Below are 18,835 nucleotides of genomic sequence, written 5' to 3' on the forward strand. Positions count from 1 at the left end.
ATCCTGCCTCATAGTCATTGGTTCGTTTTACAATAAAGCACCTCAATTCAGTGTTGACTATACTTTATGAAGATATCAGCTAGATTGGAGTATTGGACACACTACAATGTGACTGAATTGGAATATTGAACACACTACAATGTGATTAGCTTGGAATATTGGACACACTACAATGTGACTGGATTGCAATATTAAACACATGAACATACTACAATGAGACTGGATTGGAATATTGGACACACTAAAAAGTGACTGGATTGAAATATTGCACACAATACAATGCGACTAGATTGGAATATTGGTCACAATACAATGTAACTGGATAGGAATATTGGACACACTACAAAACAAAAAGATAACTGGATTGGAATATTGGATGGGCTACACACTACAATGTGACTAGTACAATTGTTTCTAAGAGTGAAGATGGAGTATTTTATAAGGCTTCCTACAGAAAGTAAAGACCACGCAAATTGTACATTTTTATCAATGAATGGGCTTGTGTTTATAGTAAGAACTAAGAACACATACATATTTTCGCCTAGGTATCTATGGAAATCGTAACTCTTAAATGTTTTGAAGGTTGCATATTAGTGTTACGCAAAACGTACATTACTTTATGAATGAATGAGATAACCATAACCATCTTTAAAGTCACAGTTACCCATTAACATGTTAACGTATTGACTCTATTAACGAGCTCGGCTGAGATAATTATTGTAAATGTGTAGTGCAACAAACAAAATAAAAAAAATCTCTTTCGTTTAATAGCTAAGTGTGGAGTAACGGATAGACGGACGGATACTAACATTACAATTTTGTAAGACGCATTGGTGGAGTCTTAGAGAGTAAAGATTGTGTTAGCTTCAAAGGAATAAAAGAAAATTCTGACAATCTGTATTTAGGTGTTTTAGCTAGGAAGAAAAATAATTCCTTTTAGTTTATCCTAACCTTTAATTATCTTTTCTAATATTTTAAGAGGCTCTATCACGGCGAAATTAAAATACCGCTAATTTTATAGTAATTATGTGATATCTTCAAATAGATAAAAGATAATCGAAAAGTGGAACAAGAGCTCCCTAGGCAGTATTATTTTACGTGAGATACCGTTAACACGACTCACTTATCTGCTTTCGATTTCCAGCCATTTAGAAAATCGGTATTTACTTTCGCGATTATAAATGGCTGTAAACGGAAAGCTACTAGCTGACTTCTGATAACGGTAACTCATGCAAAATAACATTGTCTAGGGCGATCTTGTTCCACATTTTGATTATCTTTTATCTATTTGAAGATATCACATAGTTACTGTAAAATTAGCGGTATTTTAATTTCGCAGTGATAAGGCCTCTTAAGTAGCTTAATTCATTGCAATACACGTAATTGTAAGCACCAATCTCACTATAGTGCCCAATATTCCACTTTAAATGATCGTCTTCATATTTATAAGATGAGGTCAGCACAGCATCGGAAGGTCGTATCGTGAAAATTACATATCAAACTCCAAAATGACCAATAAATAATTTTCAAATCTTTGAATCTCAATTTTCCCGTATACTCTTCAAATGCAAGTAAAATACTCTGGTAAACGTAATTGATAAAGAATAAAATAATGGAAATGAGTAACTATAGCAATCTATGAAAGCACATTAGTATAAATGTAACCAGTGACGTAACTACAATGGAGCGAGTGGAGCAGTTGCTCCAGAGCGCATAGTAAAAGGGTGCAAGAGCGAAAAAAAAAGAATACCGAAAACTGTTCCTTATGCAAAGAACGTTTGAAAATATTTCAAAAGGTACGCAATGACTATTAGAAGTTAATTGGCTACAGCCGATACCGGGGGCGGATTCAGGAATTTTTGAAGGGGGCGCAAGTCTGAAAAATAAACTTGAGACATTTTTCGATATTTGGTTCGTTAACTAAAAATGTGGACTGCACTTCTTCATAATACGTATTTATCTCCGCCCTTCTGGAGGCGCATTGAGTAAAGCCATATTGTTCAACACGACAGAATCCAGGATTACCACACCTTGCGTTGAATGCGGATAGAGATAAGGCAAAAGTCAGTAGGTAGTGTGGGTATATCCGACATACTACCTGGTTGTGACAATTCAGTTACACCGTGAACTTTAGTAACGACAAGGTGAACATGGGACCTCCACAGAGTGTCATATGGGCGTGTACCGTATGCCATACGAGTTTCAACTAGGGTCAAAAGCCGCTGCAGTGGGCAGGAAGATATGCCAACCCTTTGGTGAGAGTGTCGTGACTACCTATGCGCACTGCAGTGGTGGTTTAACAAGTTTAAGGACGGTGACAAAACACTTGATCAACACATGTACAAAATGAAGATCTTTAGGTAGCAATTGAGGCGAACAGTGGCCAGACATGTGAGGAACTAGGACTGCAATTCGATGTGAGTGGAGAAACCATTTGGCAGTACCTCCATCAACCTGGGAATCACTACAAGTTAGGTTGATGGGTCTCACATGATTTGCCTACAGGTCAGAAGGCAACGCGAGCAGACACCTGTGTTTCTTTGCTGTTTCATTTGAGGAAGGAGCCATTTCTGGACAGGATGTTGACATGTGATGAGAAGTGGCTCCTGTGTGGAGCTCCATGGCTCTATCGTCATTGGTTAGCATCCCATGAACCGGTTCCAAAACAGCCAAAACCAGTGCTGCACCAGAATAAGGTCCTCCTGTGTTTTGGTAGGCTGCTCACGGCATCATTCATCGCGAACTGCTTGCTACCAGCTGGTTAGAGCATCAATGCAACTGTGTACTTTCAGCAATTGAACCATGTTCAAGATAAACTCAAAACTCTGGAGCCAGCAGTTCTGAATCGCAAACGAGTCCTTCTGTTACAGGACAATACTAAGTGTCATGTGTCTAGGATGACCCGGGACACCATTCTACGAATTGGATGGGAAACATATTTCATTCGCAATGCTCCCCGGATACTGCACCGTCCAATTATCTTCTGTTCCATTCCTTGGACAATCACCTTAGAACACGCCACTTCAAATCTTTAGTAGAGGTGCAAAATACACTTGATATCTTCACTTCGTGGTCCACTAAGTTCTGCCACGATGGAATCAATGGCCTTCCATAAGTTGGCAAAAGGTCGTCGATGCTGATGGGGGCTATTTTGATCTTCCAGATACGTCTTAGGTGATATATCGATGTTCGAAGGTGGTGTGTGAAAAAGCGACAAAACTTCCTTCGTTACCTTATATTTTTCTTCAGCCCGAAGCGGATATTGAACAATTCAAATAATAATAATAATAATAATAATAATAATAATAATAATAATAATAATAATAATAATAATAATAATAATAATAATAATAATAATAATGGCAGTAAAGTGCACACCAAATCAGGTGCTAAACTTAGTATTTGATATTATTATGTTAACTCTCAAAAACGCTTGATATTAGTAAAATAATTTTTAAAATTGGCACTTTACCATCTGGCAAGGAACTGGACGAGGTGTTTCTACTCTGAGAAGAATTGTTTTATATATAATAGTTCCTGGACAATAGTTTTCCTTTTGTCGTTATATTTACATACTTAAATTTAAAAATTCAATGATGTTCGTAATAAATAAAATTTTAATTGTTACGTTAAAAAAAAAATAAAATATGATAATCCCAGAACTTTTGCAATGTATTTTCCGCTAATAAGATAATTCCTACAAAGCATTAGCTAAACTAAGTGTTTTGGTCGAAAATATGAATGCACATACAATATCTATTATTTATGAAGTAAACGCATTTCGTAATTGGCATGTTGTGTACATTCACCCTGCACAATTTGACGTATTTGATCTTTTTAACAAAAGGGGAAAAAACTTTTTTTTTTTTTTTGGTGACACATCAACATTGAATTAGACATAATTTCGAAGGACATTTATATAACATGTCACTAACACGTGCATTTATATTTCATTAGTAAAGTACGATTCTCCCTCCCTTACCAAGATAATAATGGCTAACTATCGCACAGAGTGGATGGAGTCGGTGAATCCAATTAAGTAGAGACATCTGTCAGAGAGTATTAATGCGAGCTGATAACCCAATACTAGTAATTAACTTGGAAAACAACCACATGTGCTAATTACTCTAAAATATGTTTATTTTCAGGTAAATTTTAATTACATTTGCCTTTTGATCTACCTCTCTATCGTACAGTAGTCGCCAAAAATAGGTATCTACCCACTTACATGATTTATTTTCTAAAATATAACTGTTTAAGGTGAGTTTGAAGGAGGCGTTAATCACCAACAGATAGCAGCACGTTAATCCTATCTTTCAAATGTATTTTGTAGGGAGAGACACCATTGAAAATAATTCAATGAAATTTAAGAGATCAATATTCAAACTTTATCTAATGACAAGTTGAATAAATAATCCTAGAATTGTTCCTTATCTTTCTAATGTATTTTGTATGGAGAGAATTTTCAAAATAATTTAATCAATTGAAGAAATCAATAATCAAACTTTGCCTAAAGATAAATTGAATAAATAAATCAAAGAATAATCCTTTATGTTTTCTATGTATTTTGTAGGGAAACACAATATTCAAAATAATTCAATGAAATTCAAGAGATCAATATTCAAACTTTATCTAATGACAAGTTGAATAAATAATCTTAAAATAATTTTCTATCTTTCCAATGTATTTTGTAGGGAGAGACAATATTCAAAAGAACCGAATCACATTCAATTGATCAATATTCAAACTTAATCTAAGAATAAGTTGAATAAATAATTATAATCAAAGAGTAATGTACTTCCTTTCCAATGTATTTTGTAGCGGATGACAATATTCAAAAATAATTCAATCAAATTCAAGAGATCAATATTCCAACTTTGTCCAAAGACAAGTTGAATAAATAATCAGGAATTGTCACTACAGGAGTGTATATGTGCGTTCATATCCTGAAATATTGTCCGAAAGTCGGGGCGAAGTTGTTCACGAAACTTGTTCGTAAAGCTAATTATTCGCAAACTAAGAGTTTCGTAAAGCGTATGTACACTGTAATTCTCAACCTTGCAGCCTGCACAGATATTTCAGATATGTAATACATCTATGTCTCTCATACGTAATCTTCACGATTATTCAGAAGTAATAAACATTAGCCTAAAGGATAATAACTGTAAAAGAACAAAAGTATGCACCTTTTGAATATAGCGTATATTTTTAAAATTGATGTAATTATTTTTAGAATTCAGCCTTACTTTATTGGAATTCTTTCCTTATCTTTCTTAGTATTGAAATGAGTGTTTTAAAAATCTTCTGAAAACATTTTTTTTTCAAATGAGATTACTTCATAAGCTATTACAGAAAAAAAAAACTGTTGGGGAAGTGAATGTTGTTAGTATTGAGGAAGAAAACAAATTACAAAATGATTCTTTTGCTTTTACAAAGATTTACTTTTCTTTCATTTTAAGCGTTCATTAACTTTTATTATATTTGTTTAGAATTTCAAAGAAAATGAACTTACATCATTTTGTCGGTTTCTCCGATTCAATGTGGATTCTGCTCATGGTTTAGTCGTTTAAGAGTCTTCATCCCGGCGAAATTAAAATACCGCTAATTTTACGGTAATTATGTGATATCTTCAAATAGATAAATGGTAATCGAAATGTGGAACAAGAGCGCCCTAGACAATATTATTTTACATGAGAAACCGTTATCACGACTCACTTATCTGCTTTCGATTTCGAGCCATTTTGAAAATCGGCATTTATTTTCGCGTTTCTAAACAGCTGAAAACGGAAAGCCACCAGGAGACTTGTGATAACGGTACCTCACGCAAAATAATATTGTCTAGGGCGCTCTTGTTCCATGTTTCAATTATCTTTTATCTATTTGAAGATATCACATAATTACTGTAAAATTAGCGGTATTTTAATTTCGCCGGGATGAAGACTCTTAATAGTTTTTTTTTTTCTGGAGAGCAATGGAATGTCTTAAGATATAGAAAACCCATCACATTAAAATTACAAATGTTCTATTCGAGCCTTTTTATTAATTTTGTTCCGACTTATACTAATTCAGGATCATATAAAATGCAAAATTTTCTTTTGAGATTTTAGAATTCCGAACTGTGCTACGTAAAAGTGTATGTGCTATGTTCGTTTGACTGTAGACAAGTAGCAGAGAAAACGGAGAGATATAACAAAAAAAAAAAAAAAAAATCTTGGAATTGAATGTGTCCCAAAATACAGGATGGCCCCTAATTATGTATATGGTGTTTCAAAGACTGCGGTAAAGACTAAACTAAACTAGTAATATAACTAAACTAACTAACTCTCTGGCCTATGGAACCCGGAGGTTCAATGCCGCGTTCAGAAAAGCTCTCCACTGACTTCTATCCTTAGTCAATTGGATCCAGTTTCTATTTCCTATCTTTGCGAGATCCATCTTAATATTGTCCTCCCAGTAATATAACTTGAAAATAAAATTGAACATAAACACACTACTCTCATACCTTTCCTTACAAGAGTTTTAATCTCTGCTGTCCGTAGCATGGTCCACCAATGTAGCATCCAAATCTACACATGCCTGGAGACGAAGAGCAACCATCCAAATCGATACATGCCTGGAGACGAAGAGCAACCATCCAAATCGATACATGCCTGGAGACGAAGAGCAACCATCCAAATCGATACATGCCTGGAGACGAAGAGCAACCATCCAAATCGATACATGCCTGGAGACGAGAGCAATCATCTAAATCGATAATGCCTGGAGACGAAGAGCAATCATCCAAATCGATACATGCCTGGAGACGAAGAGCAATTATCTAAATCGATACATGCCTGGAGACGAAGAGCAATCATCTAAATCGATACATGCCTGGAGACGAAGAGCAATCATCCAAATCGATACATGCCTGGAGACGAAGAGCAATTATCTAAATCGATACATGCCTGGAGACGAAGAGCAATCATCTAAATCGATACATGCCTGGAGACGAAGAGCAATCATCCAAATCGATACATGCCTGGAGACGAAGAGCAACCATCCAAATCGATACATACCTGGAGACGAAGAGCAACCATCCAAATCGATACATACCTGGAGACGAAGAGCAACCATCCAAATCGATCATGCCTGGAGACGAAGAGCAACCATCCAAATCGATACATGCCTGGAGACGAAGAGCAACCATCCAAATCGATACATGCCTGGAGACGAAGAGCAACCATCCAAATCGATACATGCCTGGAGACGAAAAGCAACACACACAAGTAGTTTGACAGACCCGAACTGGTATCCTGTGGAACTCTTCTGTGATAACTTTTCATAGTTCGGCCAAAATGTGATATAGATACACTTTGTTCTTTAAAATACCCGGCTAAGAAAAAGTCAAATGATGTCAAATTGGAAGACCAAGCCTTCGCGTAATTGTTTGTTGCAGAATAGAAACGCACACAACGCATACGCTGTTCCAGAGACAACCGTTCTGTATCTTGTTTCATAGTTTTTTCCCTCCAGTTAGAATCAGCTCAGCCGGAATTTCGTCTATCCCTGAGATATGTGTTTCTTTAATTTCTTTATAGCAATTTCTATTCTGTTCGGTTGGACACTGGAATATATGGTCCTGCTATGTATATTTCCCTTTCTCTACGAATATTAGGTTTTGGCTTTGTGTTAAGTGAATAGTCAAAGAAATCTGTCCTTGTATTCAAGATCTGTATCAGTGAGAATTGTTCCGTCCGGTTTCTTTTGTATATAAGGATGAGGTTGATGAACTTTCTTAGGTTCGTTGATGCCCTTATATATGTTCCGAATGTTTCTGTTTCTACTATTACCTTCAAGTTTATTAATTTTAGCTTTCAAAAAGTCACATTTCTTTGTTGTTCGAAATGTTTTGGAAGTTTCCCCGCCCGATGTCAATGAAATTTTGTGTAGTAATATTGTTCAGATTTTGTAGTCAATGAGATTTTACTGTTTTCTCTTCTCTGCTAGTTTAGTGGTTTACTGTTTGAACCATGGTTTGTTCCTATGCAGGGTCTGCGTGTTGCATTATTTCTTTTGCTGGAAATTTAATACTATCCATAATTTAAACTTAAGTATATTCAACATTAGTGCATTACGAACTTTCTTAAACGGAGAATATGTTCGACATTTGAATCTCGTGTTCCCTCTTGCCTGGTTCTCTTCTATTTTTTTTAATAAACCATTTTCAGGTGTTGAATATTTCATTTATTCAACGATAATCTCACTCTTATTATTGATGCTAGCAGGTAGTGATCAGTGTCACAGACAGCTTCTCTAAACAACCAAACATCAACTATACTGTAGTGGATTCTCTTCTTCCATCTACTAAACGTGATAATTTTTATTATGTGCTTTTCTATGTGGTGAGATCCAAGTATATTTATGAGCGCCGCGATGTGAGAATTCTGTAACTCTTTTCACAGTAAAGTCTTTGGATATTGCAAAGTTCGTGAATTTAACGCCATTATCATTCATTTCCTTGTGCAGATTTTCATTCCTGTAATCTGTTTGAAAATATTCTCTCGTCCTATATTTGCAAAGAAATCCCCTAACAAAATTTTCATATGGTATCGCAGGAATTTGTCAAATATAAGTTCTAATTCTTCGCAGAACTGTTTTTTTTTTAGATCGCCATCCTTATCTTCTGTTGGAGCATGTACACTCATGTCCAAAATTATTGGCGCATGTCTATAAATATGTTGTTGTAGGAATATAATTTGATAAGGAGTCCGCCTGATATTTCTTATAATGTTGGTATGTGTATAATCGACAAAGACATGTATGCGGAAAATTTCATGTCAAAAGAGCAGGAAATAAGAGCAATAAAACGAAAATAAAATTTTCTTGTCCATTTAGCAACATTTTGTTTTACTCATTATAATTTTCGTATTTATAATTATTTTCTTATGAAATTTACCACAAATATACATTTCCCGATTATACATATAGTATCAGTATTAAAAGTACCCTGCAAAATCATTATCAAATTATATTCTTACATGAAAACAGTTATATATATGCGACAATCATTTTGGACATGATTGTACATTTAAAACAACTTATCACACCAGCAAACCTTAAGACTAATGAAGGAAAGTCTGCCATTAACAAATTCAACCCGCTTAATTGCTGATATTATTCGTTTGTGAACGAAAAATTCTGTTCCTAGCTGGTGATTTTTATTTCCTTCTCCGTAAGAGAACATAAAATTTCCAGACTACACTGCTCCTTTTCCTTTCCGTCTAACTTCTTGAGCTTCTACGAAATTCATCCTGTATTTCTCTAATTCACTCGTTACAGATTTTAACGTGCCTGCTCTATAAAGACTTCTTATATTTGACGTTACAAATCTTATGTCCATTTTACTTTGATGAGGTCGTACCCAGGGGTAAAAGGTAGGGGGACTTATGACGTCATACCATTCCCCATTCCTATCTTTGCCCATTGTAAGTTTTTAGGAAGTGGGGGACTCCATAGGTATTTCTGGTAGTGGGGTAACGGAGTCCTCTCGCGATCCCTCTCACTTCTAGCCCAGGGTATCAGTGTTGTTCCGATTCTTCTTTGAATATTTCTGAACCAATATCTTTCTTACATAGTCTGCCTCACCTCAAACCCCCAACTAGAGAACCACTCCGTGTCGCCTATCTACGACTCTTATTCAATGTATTTACAGCTAACCGCCATATCTAGAGGTGTTCTCCTCTAGGTGCAATGACGCGCAATGATGTGGTGACAGGGACCCATGTTACATGGACGGTAGTTTCGTCTCTGCCGTAAACTCAAGGTCCAATTCTAATTTACTTTCAGTGCAAAAACGGACGCTAATTCGTAACAGAGAAACAAACAAACATACCTATGTTTGGAGTATCACTATGAATATAGCAATGTTTGATTTACTAAAAAAAAAGAATAATACATAAAATTTATTAACATATCACTTTTTCTCATCAGTTTACACAGAAAATCAGTAAATAAATAAATGAAATATTCCATTTAATATATTACATATGGATGTGTGAACCATCTAATTTTCTACAGAATCACACTTCAGTGTAGAAACATTCAAATTAACATCTACTTGTACTTTTTTTTAATGAATGTGAGTTATTTTAATTAAAATTATTTCAAGCATCAAATTGGATTTTTTAAACTTTGTAAACGAAAAAGCATGTAAAAGTGATTAAACAGAATCTAATAAATATTGCCGTTGGATGATTTGAACTGAAATAAAAAGATGGCGTTAAACGACGTGTAAATGTGTTTGAAGAATTACGCGCAGGTAATTGCAGTTCACATGGACATGTATACATAAAATATTATTAACACAACTAATTAAAACTCCCTAGAGTTAGGCCTATAACTCATGGGAGCGAAGGGTGGCCAGACAGCTTTGAGCTGGGAGGGAATTTCGGTTGAAACATTTTTTGCGCCATTTCAGATCGAGATGTTGTTGTCCTAGTTTTTTTATATACAGGGTGGAACGTTAAAGTATGTCCAAAGTTCAGCCATTGATTCCTCTAAGAATAGGCAGCAGTAGAGTCTATATGAATATACTGTATATACTGAATATACAGGGTAAACCTGAAACATATGGACAATCTCCGAGAGGTGATTCGTAATATCAAAAGAAGACAATAAATCTTCTAGCATGTTGTCAAATTTCGCGTCGTGCACGGGTGACAGGGATGCCAACTTGGAATCGACAGTCCAATCCTGACAATTGGGACCATCTCGTAACCTATATTCGTACCAGAAGTGACAGAAAGCGACCACTTCCGGTTTTAACGTTGCTCGCTGTAGAGTAACAAATATAACGGATAGCAATGAGTGGTTTTCTGTAACCAGTTAAGCATTCCATGAATATACATTACATCTCTACTGAAACCAGAAGTCATAGAAATCCATTACCACTCCTAGGTTCCATATTAATTGAGAAAATATCGCGTTATTAGTAAATCTTAAATATTATCAAATTGGATTGGCATGGAAATACTAAGTATTTCAAATCAGAAATGGAGCGTGGGGGGGAAATGTATTATCTAGAGGAGAAATGAGGGGGGGCTTCAATTTACATTTGTACAGCCACTTGCAGAGAAATACGAACCATTATTGGCAGATGGACAACGTCAGAGGAACTTACATTGTTCAGCCGTTAAAAAAAGCTAAACTTCTATTTACACATTGTGTACTATGTGATAAACCGAATTCCACCACATTGTGTACTGAAATATCGCACAAGGTTTTGTTTACAAAGAACCAACATGTGCTTATATTGACAAACATAACCACGTGCGTCTTACTACGGATTACTGTAGCTGCAGACGACAGGGACATCAGAACACAAGCGCTGCTCTCTAACCTGAAGCATTTATATAACCGAGAAGATTTCAGCGACAAGTATCAGTCTGCAACTAGTCATCTCTCTCCTTTACCTTGCTTAGGAGCTCTAGGCTTCTCCTCCTACTCAACTTGCACGGAACTTTGCTGGAACTCCTAACTTCAGTCATCTAGCTTGCTTCGGAGCTCTGTGGAGATCCTTCCCTCGGCTGCTTGGGCCTTAGGTCATGTCTCTTCACCCTGTAAAGAGAATTTATATTATAGTGATATTTGTAATATACAATTTATAGTGGATTTTGTAATAAAAGCCGGTAGTGGGGGAAAATGATTCTGAACTGTAATTTTCTGTACCTACTCCTACACAGGCAGAACGTTACAGTACACATGGACACTTTTTAATATGAATTGTAAACTTTTTTTTTTACGGAAGACTCATGAAAGTACTTCATTATTATATTTTTTTTTACAGAACTAATTATTTTTTTCTTTCTCTTTTCAGGTTCTGAGCGCAAATAGCAACACTTACACTGTTGTACGCCAAGAGTTGGATCTCCCGTTCATCGCTAGCAAAGTTCGATTTGTACCGTACAGCTTACACCCTCGAACGGTCTGCATGAGAGTGGAGTTGTATGGCTGCTACTGGGAAGGTAAGTACACAAGACGTAATTCCATATTTTTTGTGATTTGTTATAGCCGCAAAACTCAAGAAAGTAGAAACACTTTCAATATTTTAGCTGGAAAAATCTTTGAGTTTAACGTCCCACGATTGTACTTTTGAGGCTAAGGAAAAAGGATGATTAAGGGTGAATAATGATGGAAAAATTGGTGTAATGAGAATGTAGGAGAAAACGGGAGTACCTATGACAGCGCCGCAACTGGGAGGGCAAGCATTAATACGCGTATTTGGCAAGGGCGCCGATTCCGGGGGGCCAGGGGGCCCTTTCCCCCCAAAGCTCATGTGAGCATCCTCATTGTATTTGTGAATATACAATATTTGGCATAATTTGAATGCAATTTGCCTTAAAATCCTTATATGTGTCTTCTGCATCTGAATGCCCCCCCCCAAATTTACAGAGAAATCGGCGCCCTTGGTATTTGGGCCCCCTAGAAAATGTTTTTCCTAATTCTTGGGCACCCTCCTTCCATCTTTCTCCCACTCTTTAAGTATCCCCGGAACTTGTGGACCCTTCCGCACGGAAAGGTCTGCGATGCCCTGGGACCGTTCCATACATGACAAATTAATTAAGGGAATAATATTGACAGATCTCAAAGCCATACGAATAAATATTATTTCTAGGGCCTCTAATATATATCGAAATGGGCCTGTGATTCACTTTTGTTTTCTTTACCTTTTGTGTGCTGTTTAGTTTATGTAATGTAGTGAACCTGCTTCATTTATGATTTCGTGTTCGTATCGTATATGGAGTAAGAACATTTTCTCTCAAAATGCCCCCTCCCTCAAACGGCGGGAAGCTTCCCTGAGGGAGAAGTTGCCCCCCTGCGCCCACAAGTTAACGTCCTGACCTCTGAGAAAACCCACTGACACAATGTTCATCACAAACTTACTTGGTCAGGGATCGAACTAGAGATCCCACGTACTAGAGGTAAGCACTCGACCACTAAGTTACGGTGCCCCCATTTTAATCGGAAAATGGCCATTAGGATGATCTAGGTGCGCATGGGAGGATAATGTTAGGACGAATCTCGCAGAAATAGGAATACAAAGTAGAAATTGGATTCAGTTGGCTAAAGATAGAAGTGATTCAATTTAAATGAGTTGATAATGTATATGTAAGGAAATCAATGCTTCATTCTGTATATTTGTGGTGTTGAATAGATGAGCATTTCTATTTTTCCTGATTGGTTCCTATGGAGTTATTTCTGTTTCTTTTGACGTAAAATGAAAAATTACTTGATTGTTTTTAGTCGTTGCATCTTTAAATCTGTTTAAATGACCCTTACTTCATGAAAATTCTTTTCTTTTTACATATAATTTTAATACTTAATCTAATTCAACTTATTTAATATTAAATTTATAAGGAATGTACAAATGAAAAGAAAACTTTGAATGTAGTCGCGTTATATCTAATTGGATTGGGATAATATGTTTGCAGATAGATGACGTCCTATGATTTCCAGTTTGTACTTTTAGCGAACGGTTCGTCTTCAGATTTCTCAAATTTGGGAAAGTTATTTCGCGCGATTGGGCACATTATGGATTCCTTCAGATCAGCGCAACGATGATGTGGTGCAAACATTTCGATGGGAAGTCTTCAGAACTTTTCTTACAGCCCCGACATCTCCCCACGTGAGACCCATATCTTCGACTCCTAAATCAATAAATAAATATCACTGAAAGGTCAACAATTGTGAGACAAGGAAGTGCAGAATACCGTGGAACAATGGATCCGTCATTAATTCTGGAGTTTCTATACTGAAGCCATCCCACGCACCGGGATTAAAGTCACTCATTAACTCAGGAGTTTCTACACTGAAACCATCCACTCCCATCCCACGCGCTAGGACCATTGTATCGATATCAATGGATCAGTCATTAACTCAAGAGTTTCTGCATTGAAGCCATTCCACGTACCAGGATCATTATCATTCATTAACTGAGGAGTTTCTATACTGAAGCCATCCATTCTCATCCTACGAGATAGGATCACTGTATTAGTGTCAGTGGGAATTATTTGTAGATGTCATGTTACATATTAAACGTATTTGATACATTCTAAAAGTAAAATAATCTGTAATAAACTATAATATAACCGTGGTGTCCTTTTCATTTAGGTAAACCTTATATGCATGATGAAAGATCATTTTGACGAAACCAAGGGCATTTAAGTACACTTGAAGAATATATTCGTAAAACCTTATAATCAAAGTTCAGCTCATTTAAAAGAAAACAGAAAAAAAAAATGATTTTCCGTTTAAATCAATGGGTTAAAACAAGGATGGCCCATAAACCACGCTGTTTAATTAAAACGTATTCGTTAATTATTACGAAACTATTGAGAAATGGGATTGTATAAAGAGGAAATCTTTTCTTATAATTTTCGTTTTATGTACGCTATAAAAATGCCCTCGTATAGACCTCTTCTGCTCATTTTCTAAGATTTCGACAGACAAACTTTTGGTTACAGATATTACAGTCAAAGAGTTCCCATTCGTTTGTTTAACTTACCAACAACGGTCTTCAAATAGGATGAAAGGAAGAGAGTCCCTTATATGATTCCTCTCCATCTTTTGATTTTCTTCTCCCTTTAGAGGGTTTCGTAAGATGCTTCAAACAAATATCTCCCCCTTTAACTTGGTTTCTCCATTACTTCCGGATGACCGTTCTTCAATTCGCCCTCCGCTTTCATACACAACCATATTCTATGATGTTTCTTCTATATTATGTTCAGAGACCTCTGCCGGCCAAAGTGGTGAATGAACGAAGAGTCAGTGATGAAACGTGAGATGCTACAGAGAAAAGCAGAAAGCTTTATGTAAGTCTCCATTGTGACTTCACAATACTTCTTCCTTTCCCTCTTTCCACCGTACCTGAACTTACGTGTCTATTCAGGAAGAAGGTAAGAGAATATGAAGTCACGTTTTGTGTGTGTGAATATGCGGAAAATCTTTTGTTAATTATATATAAGAAAAGAAATAAGTTTTTTCAGCAGGTTTCCTTACGTAAAGTTCCGTTCTATTTGCTTTGTTTTCTGTTCCGTAAAATTTCCGAGATAAATGTTTGTAAGATGTAGATACAGACGGCTATAAAGAAAGGGAACTATCATCATCTTGCAACCGTGGCCGACTTGGATTCAGGGGATCACCACCCGGAAGTCAGTACTTATTTTAGCCCATTTCCTTAATTATTGCGTAATGAAATGTTACATATTATAATTATTGTACTACAAGATAGAGTTACGTTTCAGCTACAATACAAGACACTGATTCTATTTGGTTGTGTCTTCTGATATCGAAAAAGGTAACAAATAAAAGAAAATATTTGATTCGTTTTACAATGAGAACACGAGACGTCACTTGCTATTAGATCTGACTAGAAGTGCTCAGTTTTATGAAATGTTTATTTGTATGTGTAAAGTATTTTAAAGTAACGATCTTATTACGAAATAGATATATTGTTTGACCGTTTTTCAAGTTATGTTTCACATTTTATTTAAATATTAATTTACATTTAAGGAAATAGATTTTGAGAAGAAACTTGCGCAGAACGCCATAATGCGTTGTTGCCAAATTTGTAAGTTTAATTCCTGGATTCTAGCGTTGGAGTTCGAGAAGCGGAACGTAGCTGTGAATAGCGGTAAGGGTCGAAAACTAATTTCTCCCGTAAGTATCCAAGCAGAATTCCATGATTACTTCTTTTATTATCTGGCACCAATAAGCACTCGACACTACTTGCCAACGCAGCACTATTCAAGCAGCGTTTAGCATAGCACCGAGAGCACCTAGTGATCCACCTTAAGATTGATTTAGAGGGACAAGTTTTGCGATAGATGTCACTACGGGCTTCGTCTCTCTCTCATGTATTTTTTACCTTTCACGTAAATTCACGATTTCCGTTACAAATTTCAACCTAGAGACTTCAAGTTTTTAGAGAAGGATCTTCATAACTTATCGAAAGCAACAATCCGTTCCGATTTTTTTATTTAGATTTTTTTTATTGTTGAAATGTCTTGATTGTTGAAATGGATATTCAGACGTTTAACAATATTTCAGTTTCAACATTGAAGGAAATTCTAAATAAAAAATCGGCACAGATTGTTGCCTTCGATATGTTATGATGTTCCTTCTCTAAAAATTTGAAGCTTCTAGTTTGAAATTTGTAAGAGAAACCGTGAATTTTCGTGAAAGATAAAAACTACATAAGTGAGATACGAAGACCGTAGTGACATCTATCGGCAAAGATTGTCCCTTTACTCCAACCTTGAAGACGCTCATACACACACTAATGTCAAAGAGGTTCATGTTAGCTCAGACTCATTCGAACTCGTGCTCCGGCTCGCTTTCCTCGATAAGACTCGCGGTAGCTCTGTATCACGCCCATTTTCCTCATTAGGTTCCCACTCGCTAAGTAGCGTTGCTGACGGGACGAGAGGAGAAATTTCACTGGCCTCGTGAGAAACACAAGTTCATTCAAGTCTCAGATCTCAGAAACTGTTTTAATGTATTATGATTGATAGTATTAAGAGTCTTCATCCCGGCGAAATTAAAATACCGCTAATTTTACAGAAATTATGTGATATCTTCAAATAGATAAAAGATAATCGAAATGTGAAACAAGAGCGCCCTAGACAATATTATTTTGCATGATGTACCGTTATCACGACTCACTTATCTGCTTTCGATTTCGAGCCATTTTCAAAATCGGCATTTATTTTCGCGTTTCTAAACAGCTGAAAACGAAAAGCCACTAGGTGACTTGTGATAACGGTACCTCAAACAAAATAATATCGTCTAGGGCGCTCTTGTTCCATATTTCAATTATCTTTTATCTATTTGAAGATATCACATAATTACTGTAAAATTAGCGGTATTTTAATTTCGTCGGAATGAAGACTCTTAAATACAAAAAGTGATAATATGATTGCAAGAACACAAGCAACAGTGTTTATCTACCCCCTAAAATACCCTAAAATACCGCCTTTTCTGTAAATATAGTGAATTAAGGGAAATTTTGAAAATTTTAATTAATTTATAGTTATACTCGTCTCGGATAGTGTATCTGTTTCTGTTGGAAAAGTTCTGTCTTCAGTCAACTGTACTTGGGCTGCCTACGGCACAAGAGTTCAGACTGTCTCGTCTCGAAAACCTCGTGGAAGTGATGTCTCGTCTCGGAAAGCGGTATCTGTTTGTATACAAAGAACTCTGTCTCGTCTCTTATATTCTCACGAAAATGTTATCTCTTCTCGTGTCGTGAACAACTCTATACCGAAGTAGGAAAAAAAATCTGTAAAACTAACCTTTACTTTCCTTTAAACTTTATGCTACGGTAGCCATTTAGACATACATTAAGCCAATTAGATCATTCGTAATTTTTGTTCCGATTTCTTCATTTTTCTTCTTTCTTTCTAATTATTTTTCGTGCCTATTAAGTCTCTTTCGTTGTATTTCAGACACACTTATCTCGCATTCTCTTTTATTGTTCATCTGTCGTTTATATCCCTGAAAGAAATGTATATAAAAAAAAGTAAAACGAAATACAAGAAACTGATTTGCAACAGATGTTCCATAAATAGCAGATAGTCAATATTGAAATAGCTCCTCCAATCGGCTGTCGGGCTCTGGGTTTTCCTTTCAAGTGACTGGTCGCTGAGTACCAAATCAGTAGCCTTGTATTCCAATAGCCTCTCGTGTCTGTGTCAATAAACGAAATGCGTTTTCCGCACTCATAGCCCTCCATATGCTATATAACAATCCATTTGATCAAATGTCCCGAACAGAATAACTATTCAGTTACTGAAGAATGACAAAGAAACTTATCGAAAACTATGTGTGATAGATTAGAACTTTATATATAAATATATCAATGCATACACATACAGGGTGTTTCAAAACAACACCGACAACGTTTGGGAGGTGATTCCTGACACCAAGATAAGACAAAAAGTATAGACCAACCTGGGTGCACAAATGCTTCCTTTCGGAGTTATAGACTGCCAAGGATATGAAAAAAATGAACTTTGAGGGTCCATGGCTTCAAAACTATCGTAGGTGGGTCAAGACTTCACTTTGGAACTAATATGTTCCCTATCCAAAAATGCATGTTTCAGAATCCTGCGGTACTTCCACAACAATTGAGGCCTATTCCGGAAGAAGGGCACATAGACCGTTTTCGTGAATGGAGAAAAAGAGCCTTAAAAATTTTATCAGATTATATAACAATAACATAAGCTTGCAAATACCTATTACTGGCTTTCTTAATATAAAAGATCTATTTGACTAACAAATAGCTTGTATTAAATGAAAAATATATGCTATTTTATATATTTATAAACGCATTTGTGTAAAATGTTATGTGCCGTTTTATCGAATATCCTTGTTGGTTGAAGAAACAGCACACCATTAATCCAGTCTGCCAAAAATAAAGATATCGAGATGAAATTTATCACACCATCTACAGTATAATATGGCGGTTCGTTTTCAATGATTTCCGGAAAAAGGGCACATAGGCCTATGTGCCCTTCTTCCGGAATAGGCCTCAATTTTTCTGGAGGGAGTTTAGCTACGGGCATAAAATTTGAAGCACTTACGAACTACCGCTATAAAAAATTGTTGCGGATGTACCGTAGGATTCTTAAACAACGACTTTTGAGTAGGGCATATATTAGTTCGTAAATGAAGTCTTGACCCAACTACGATAGGTCCCATACTTTTGTAGCCATTGACCCTCAAAGTTCATTTTTTCATGTTTTAGCAGTCTATAACTCCGAAAAGGAACATTTGTGCACTCACGTTGGTCTATAAC

The 18,835-nt window shown here is 36.1% G+C and overlaps 1 protein-coding gene across 2 annotated transcripts in view; it reads left to right on the top strand.

Annotated features, from left to right (window-relative positions):
- Window positions 1–18,835, top strand: part of LOC145689831 (discoidin domain-containing receptor 2-like) — a 1,126,884-nt gene that overhangs the window by 832,288 nt on the left and 275,761 nt on the right. For both annotated transcript variants that reach the window (XM_081764050.1, XM_081764051.1), the window contains exon 6: window positions 11,855–12,002. In XM_081764050.1, coding sequence (XP_081620176.1) covers window positions 11,855–12,002 — 148 coding nt within the window. The remainder of the gene's footprint in view (window positions 1–11,854; window positions 12,003–18,835) is intronic.

This window comes from Thermobia domestica, chromosome 7, assembly GCF_964235325.1.
Source record: "Thermobia domestica chromosome 7, izTheDome1.hap1.1, whole genome shotgun sequence".
Classification (NCBI taxonomy): Eukaryota; Metazoa; Arthropoda; class Insecta; order Zygentoma; family Lepismatidae; genus Thermobia; species Thermobia domestica.